We start from the raw sequence: 7,284 nt of genomic DNA on the forward strand, positions 1-7,284 counted from the left end.
CCCCCTTGGCATATGGGCAATGAGCGAGCGTGTTTTAAAAGGACCCAGCGATAGTTTACTCGATGTGAGCATTGACTTCTTTCATTCCACGCCGGCGTACGATGCTCTCGACGTAGATCGTAAATACCATCCCCTTGTTGATTGCATCCTGGACTAACGAGGAAAGTCTACAACTGCTGCATTTTATGCGTGTATCGTCGTCCGTAAGCAAGCAGATGTACGACCTTCCTTTGAAAGTCGTCTCGCCGTAACCGATGACGTTATAGGACGACCACTCCTCTAGAACATTGTAATCGGGTCGATAGTCCGATGGTCGTAAGTAATTCCCCATGACAAATAAGCGACCGTCATTCGACTGCCTTCCTGGATGCATATCATGCGATTCCATGGTGGAATCTACAAGTCGTATGGTACTGCGACAGACGCTTCTCGGACATTAGACGCCTTAAACAATCGATCCGACGGCCATTCGATCCTAATACCATTTGACTCCACAAGGCCAATGGGCTCAAAGGACGGTACGGTAGGAATGGCCGATGGATATGGGTATAAGGAGTTGTTTAGGGCAGGGACAAGTGTCATTCCCGATGTCACTCGAGTGTAGCATCGATAGTGGATGAGCTCGTAATGGGCATACTCAAGAACCTCGTCACTAGCCGTTGTCAGAGTCAAGAAATGGATAGGTCGATGGTTGAAAGAAAAATTTGACAGGAGCGGAATGACCTCCTTCTGGTCGATATTCGACCTACTCATTCCCTGTTTCTTTCCAGTGATCGAGTTCCACCAATGGCAGTACGCAAATACGCGGGTATCACGGACGTAAACAGCGAAAAACCTACGGATCTCCTTGGTAAGGGCTCTCCATTGATGCTCAAACGAAATTTCGAATGTTGGACATCGCGACATCCATTCCAGTGTTTGATGGATGATTAACTCGTATTCCGATGCGTCGTAGACAGTGGACGAGTAGAATGTGATCTCGATACGCGACATGCCGCTTCCCGAAAGCGACCGGAGCTTTTGAGCAAATAGAGGACAAGGATTCATAATCAGGTTAGCTAATTGTGATCCTAAGCTAGACCTGACATCCGTACTCTCAAGCATCTGGACGAACTTGTTGTAGATCTTTGTCCTTAATACCACAGGCGGGACAGATGTCGTATATCCACGCCATGAGATACAGTTTAATCCTACATCCTTAACCTTATCGGCAATATCGCTCTCAGTCACACCGAGCTTGGATAGATAGTCCTTAATAATCGCTCGGGTGGAAATAAACGCGCAGTCGACTGAGATGTCGATATCGTGGATAATTATTGTACTTTCTTCCAGCAGACGGACAACCTCCCGCACACATCGGAAGACAGTCTTCAAAGGAAGCTGCTGCTGAATTGAGACTTTAATCGCAATGTAAGCCGCTTTAAAGTCCTTCGCTTCGACCTTAAACTTTCTCAACGCCCTTTGGAGTTTATCAGTCGGGAAGACAGTCAAAGGCTCCCCGCAGAATCCGGAGTAGACATACTTGATGATGACGCCGGATAACTAGTCCGTCACCATTGCAAATCGCGCGCGTAGGAGACTAAGGAATCGCCCGATTTCCTCAGGCTTTCTCATCAGCGACGCACACGTTAGGCACCAAAATAGCATACTATCGCAAAAGACCGTGGATACATCGGCCCAACGAAATCGCGGATTCGATCCTCCAATCGTAAAATCGACGTATGCTACGTCATTCAACAACTCGGCATTCTCCTCAAAAATCTGGTCGTTGATCTTTTTGGACATCGCTCGAAATTTTAGACGGATTGACTATCGGTCAGCCAGTCGACTCGGCCGATAATTAGTTTTAAAAGTCGATGGATGTCCCTACACGGTCGTCCGACGAGCCTTCTAGTAATCGTCAATGTACTCGGTCTCGTTGAATTTGTTGATATCACACCATGTATTCTCGGACGATGGATAACCTTCCCATTCACGAGATACTCGACGTCGCCTGTCGATGGATTTGTCCTATGGTCAACAATACATTCGACCTCGTATACGGATCCATCATCCATGTTCTCGGAAACGTTGAGCGTATCTACGACCGAGATAGATAGGCCAAGGAACTCCTTCTGCAAGTTACCGATGGCATCTGCATTGTCGAGTAGACTCTCCAAGGAAACCGACGTCTCGACCGCCCCAAAGGCAGGATCTTGAGGTGATCCAAAGTCAAAACCTTGCTGGATCCAAAGAGTGTGATGTGAGGCAGGCTCCAACTTTCCCAACAACACAAACCGTTTGATGTTTAACAAGACCGCTGCGAGCTTAAACTGTAACGCAAATGTCTCCATGTCACTCACACGGATGACATTCCTGCTGTTGAATCGCTCGAATACATGACCGATCTCTCCAAACGCGGGCTCGATCATCGACCAGAATCCTCCAAACATGTTGTTAAATTGGACCTCCTCCGCGAGTAGATCCTTTCCTCGATCCTTGCGAATTGGGCATACGAAATTTCACTTAGACAGTTGAGTATTTCTCTGGACAATCCGACCGATATATAACGTGTAGCTGCCATCGAGACCTATCACGTCGTACTTGCTCACAGCCCGAGATAGATCAATACGACTCACATAGACCCATCGTTATACTCACCGCAATGCACGGCGTCCGATACAAATACAATCATCTGATTAATGTCAATACAAACCTGAGCCCGGAATCCTGACTTCTTTAGCTTGTATGAGTAGGATCGAGCGGAATCATGCCGTCGAACGTAGGACGCCCGACTGTCATGTCCGTCCAACAACAACGTCACGTGCTTGAGTCCTTTGGGATTTCTCAACTACGCACAAAGAATCCGTATACGCGTCGTTGAAAACATCCTCCTAAGACATCCATCGAGTAGACCATTCAACCTGTCATGGGACTTCCTAAAGAAATCCCGATAGAGTGCGTAAAAACTACTGCGAGGGATAAACTGCGACATCTCCGCGATCGACGACCCGGACAGTAGAAAGTATAGGATGAGCAACCCTTTCTCGACATGGTTATACGGCCCAGCGTACTCGTGCTCACCAAAGACGACCACTAGAAAGAAGGAGACCGGGAGGACACCTAAGCGATTCAAAACAAAGTCCTTTACGAATGCAATTTCATTGACCGGTTTGATCTCAGACCGATAATACTTTTCCTTTCGCGCTGATGGCCATGCTGACGTTAAGAATGCCCACTCCTGGCTCATCAACTTTTCGAACTCTTGACGTATTTCCGGAGTAAGCATTCTAACTATAAACTACAGATTATCCAATGAAATCATTACGGATATCTTCATTAAATGACCGCCCATATTACCCATATGCCAAGCGGGTGTCATATGGGCTCAGGCCATTGTGCGTACTACCACCCCCTCGGTCGATGGTCTCCCCGCCATATTCTCTAGGAGGTCGTCTAGGACCACATACACGACGATCCTCTCGTTAAAGTCCCCGCTACGCAAGGCTACGCGGGTTTTCGAGAACATGGGCTAATCGCTCGATTGGTCTTGATACAATAATTATCTGTCATCCAGGAAGATCCAGGAAATTTTTATAAATCTTTATTTCAAGCGATTAGCCCATGTTCTCAAAAACCCGCGTAGCCTTGCGTAGCGGGTACTTCAACGGGAGGAACATCATACATGTGGTTCTAGATGACTTCCAATATTGGGGGAAATTTAGCCTACGAATGATTGTAGAGAATGAGTCATTTATAAAGATCAAAGGGAAAAATTGAGTGACCTTCACAGTCGACCACAAAGGTCAGAGAAGATGTTTCCGCCTGAGATCATTGCAGAGTTCCGATTGTTGATGCAATTACAGTGGCAATTTTTGGGATATAGCCGGCCGACGGTTACCAAAACCCGATACCATCGGTCGAAAATCAAGGAGGTTAACGACATCTCCTTCATAAAGTCCTACGTTCTGGAGAGGTTGGGCTACATTCCCGTGTTTTTCTTCTTCGTCGTGTTGTTCGGTTCTCAGGAGTATCCTGGTCCGTACCGTAACGTGGAGAAGGGTTTGCTAATCCTTTACCATCTTCTTTCCGGGTGTTCTGTTGCTGATATGGAACGATTCGTCCCTCCGAGCAGTTTTTACGCACTGTATCGTGCGTTTTACATCAAGAGCGGTGCAATGCTGTCGGAAGTGGTGACCAATCGTCTGGCCGAGATGTTCTCCAATGTGAAGATCAGGGTCTTGTGTGCTTCGCACATCAATCCATCCGAGTTCAAGCACGTTACTCCCTTGTTGGATGGTCACGATACGAGAGCATGGTATCTTCGCTCTGGGGATGACCATGGATCTTTCTATTGGCACAAGCTGAAGAAAGGAGGGTTCAGAAGTCAGGTTTGCGTCGATGTCAAGGGCATGGTGATTTTTGTCTCGGATGCAAGTCCCTGCACAGCGAACAACGATGGGTACATGTTAGCGAGTATCGAGTTGAAGGACCTTGTGACCAAATGGGATTGTATTGGTCTTGACGGTGGTTATACGCTGTACCTTCCCGGTATTTTCGCCCGTAACAGTTACTTGACTTCCAAGAACTCTGTCTGTCCTATCCGCAAGTCGAGGGCCACCACATTAAGTCAAGATGAGGGTAGATACAACAAATCGTTCGGAAGCTTCCGTTCCAAGATTGAGGCAATCTTCGGTGAGCTTGGTCATGTCTTTAACCGGTTGAACGGAAAGTCGGTGATTCGCGTGTCCGACATCGATACGTTCACGATCCAGCTAAAGTTGGCGTGTTTATTGTTGAACATCAACAGATTTGTGTCGTTGGGTGGTGTGAGCTCGACCGCTAGCCACACATTTTGGTTGCAAGATGGGTTCGACTACGGGAACGATGGACTGTCGACCACTGATGATGTGCTGGACAGCACGATATCCGATAAGGTCCAAGATGCCGAATCGATGAGAGCATTACAAGAACAGTTCTTGTCGTTATCGCTGAGTGAGCAGACACGAAATCTACTGGAGTACAAGAACAGCCGTGATAGCGAGGAGATCCCGGCAGACCACTACGAGGTGAGTCATATTGTCTCTCATCGTGGTCCCAGACATGCCCGTCAATATCGCGTGTGTTGGACCGGATATATTGCGAAGGACGACAGTTGGGTCTCAACCGAAGACTTAGCCGATAGTTCCTTGGTTAATGAGTACGAGGCTCGGATGGAAACGAGAAAACGGTCCTAGACGACGCTTTTAAAACGAAATTCTGGATGTCGCCAACATTCTAGACAAACGCGTCCAATAAGCAAAGTATGTCCTCGTCAGTCACACCCGTGATACACCTCTTCCAAAGTCAAGTAGAACACCTCAGTGATACTCAGGGGATTAACTTTGTCCAGCATGCGACTGGCGCATTTGAGGGGTGGTCCGACTTGACGGATATCTTCGTTGACAACGTTGTGTTCTGGTGCAGAACGATGTACTATCTTGCGAGGAACGGGAACGAGATCGGCTCGTACGTCCAGAAAATCAGGGCGGCATTCTCGCGATATTTGGACCCTGCGATGTTTGTTGTGATGTACGTTTGCAGCGGTCGTTGCCCAGATGATTCGGTGATACCTGCTGATTTTCATCGCATCAAGGCCGACCAGCTGAACTTCGAACCAGGCTGGGATTACTTCAAAGGGGTCATACAGATTAAGGTGTCCTTCGATGAGATCGCTTTGGAATTGCTTCTCCGGGTCCTGCGTAATGTTCAGCGTGAGCTACATGATAACCTGATTGTTATGCACGATCTGGACATTTCTATCGATTGCGGTCTGGTGTCCACGCGAGACCTGATCGAGAGTTATATCACTCAGGTTCTTGAAGCGGATCCCAGCGACATTGTATCGGACAGGCACAAGGTTGACGACCATTGTACCTCGTGGTTATGCCAGACAACGGGTAACGTTGCTGTGGACCTTAGAGTAAAGATTTACAACAAGTTCGTGCAGATGATCGAGTCAACAGATGCGCGCTCGTGTATAGAATCGCAGCTATCAAACTTCGTCGCAAACAAGAGTGAAAAGTTCACCGCGAAGTTGCTGCGGTATAAGGATACAGGAATGACTCGTCTCGAAATAGCTATGTACGCGCGAGACCTGTTTAACTTGGAGGATCATGTAGCTCTGATGAACGACTTGGTTGATAAGATGTCGCTCTGATCGACGTACCAGATTAGCTTCGAAAATCACTGGAAATCGGTCTGTCAAAGGATTCGCTCAACTGTGGCTTTCTACGACTGCGAAAATAAGACCTTCGCGTACTGTCATTGGTGGAACTCTTTAACTAAACGTATGCAGGGTCTAGTGAAAGGTAATATTTCGGAACAGCATGTTCAGAGCATCCTTGCAAATTTTACCTTCAATGATCGACCGATGCACTACTTCATTGTTCGCCTCGTTGGCAAAGAGTACGAGATAGTTCGACGGTCGCGATATATTCGCGCAGAAGGCTGCACGTCCATGAGGTTTGTACCTGGCCCCGGAAATTCGCTCGTTCCTTCCAAGTATTTCATCAAGGATAGGCCGGTCTTGACCTTTGGATTCGTCGGTTTCACTACGCACGAGAACATAACGCTCGGTTGGTCTACTGGTCCCATGAAATACGGACAAACGGTTGATGGCGTACAACTCCTGGAACTCCCCGATCATGCCGAGACCGTGAACAATGCCCAGGATGTCGGGGACGACGCGCTCCGTCTGAGTGAGTCAGTAAAATGTCGATCTTTCAAGCGGATTATAATGTTATGGAACCAGGCCGCCAGTATCGTATCGTGTCGTATGGATTTGGTTCATACCGAGGCAAGGAATATCTCTGCGTATCGACCAGTTGTGGAATCCATGCTCGCTGCAGTAGGACCCTTGATAACCTCGTTAGAAGTCGGATGAGTCAGCGTCGCCATGTTCTAGTTCGCGCGATTAAACAGCAAAAGACGAAGGGTACACGGGATATGATTTGTGAATTAGACGAATAAGTACGGAGTGTCCTGTCCTTTAAAAGCCTCAGTGTCACGGTGTATAGCCCACGCAAATTTCAATCGGTAGGAGGTTTAACATTCGTCCCAAAAGGGGGAGCTGAATGTCATCAGGCCACCAACATTTTCAGCCCCCTCTCTCCTCGGCCCCGTCCAGGTTGTTCGAGTGGTGTCGAGATGCTCTAATTCAAACTCCGAACAGCCCGAAACCTAGGGGGTCATCTAGAACCACATACACGACGATCCTCTCGTTAAAGTCCCCGCTACGCAAGGCTACGCGGGTTTTTGAGAACA

General features: G+C 47.9%; 5 protein-coding genes across 5 annotated transcripts; 3 read left to right on the plus strand and 2 right to left on the minus strand.

Annotated features, from left to right (window-relative positions):
- Positions 1-396: 396 nt before the first annotated feature.
- Positions 397-1,785, minus strand: VTP01DRAFT_8662 (uncharacterized protein; the record flags this gene model as incomplete). Its single annotated transcript, XM_069387808.1, has 2 exons — positions 397-1,542; positions 1,663-1,785. 2 exons carry the CDS (start codon positions 1,783-1,785, stop codon positions 397-399), a joined length of 1,269 nt encoding a protein of 422 aa, XP_069241540.1.
- Positions 1,786-1,890: 105 nt separating this feature from the next.
- VTP01DRAFT_8663 (uncharacterized protein) lies at positions 1,891-2,432 on the minus strand (the record flags this gene model as incomplete). The annotated part of the gene is made up of 2 exons (XM_069387809.1): positions 1,891-2,010; positions 2,043-2,432. 2 exons carry the CDS (start codon positions 2,430-2,432, stop codon positions 1,891-1,893), a joined length of 510 nt encoding a protein of 169 aa, XP_069241541.1.
- A 1,362-nt stretch (positions 2,433-3,794) lies between these two features.
- VTP01DRAFT_8664 (uncharacterized protein) lies at positions 3,795-5,216 on the plus strand (the record flags this gene model as incomplete). The annotated part of the gene is made up of 1 exon (XM_069387810.1): positions 3,795-5,216. One exon carries the CDS (start codon positions 3,795-3,797, stop codon positions 5,214-5,216), a length of 1,422 nt encoding a protein of 473 aa, XP_069241542.1.
- Positions 5,217-5,284: 68 nt separating this feature from the next.
- VTP01DRAFT_8665 (uncharacterized protein) lies at positions 5,285-6,178 on the plus strand (the record flags this gene model as incomplete). The annotated part of the gene is made up of 1 exon (XM_069387811.1): positions 5,285-6,178. The coding sequence occupies one exon, from the start codon at positions 5,285-5,287 to the stop codon at positions 6,176-6,178; it is 894 nt and encodes a 297-aa protein (XP_069241543.1).
- Positions 6,179-6,310: 132 nt separating this feature from the next.
- On the plus strand, positions 6,311-6,990 carry VTP01DRAFT_8666 (uncharacterized protein; the record flags this gene model as incomplete). Its single annotated transcript, XM_069387812.1, has 2 exons — positions 6,311-6,719; positions 6,773-6,990. 2 exons carry the CDS (start codon positions 6,311-6,313, stop codon positions 6,988-6,990), a joined length of 627 nt encoding a protein of 208 aa, XP_069241544.1.
- Between the last annotated feature and the right edge of the window lie 294 nt (positions 6,991-7,284).

The sequence above is a fragment of the Rhizomucor pusillus genome (genome assembly GCF_041956525.1).
Source record: "Rhizomucor pusillus strain CBS 183.67 unplaced genomic scaffold VTP01scaffold_5, whole genome shotgun sequence".
In the NCBI taxonomy this organism is placed as follows: Eukaryota; Fungi; Mucoromycota; class Mucoromycetes; order Mucorales; family Lichtheimiaceae; genus Rhizomucor; species Rhizomucor pusillus.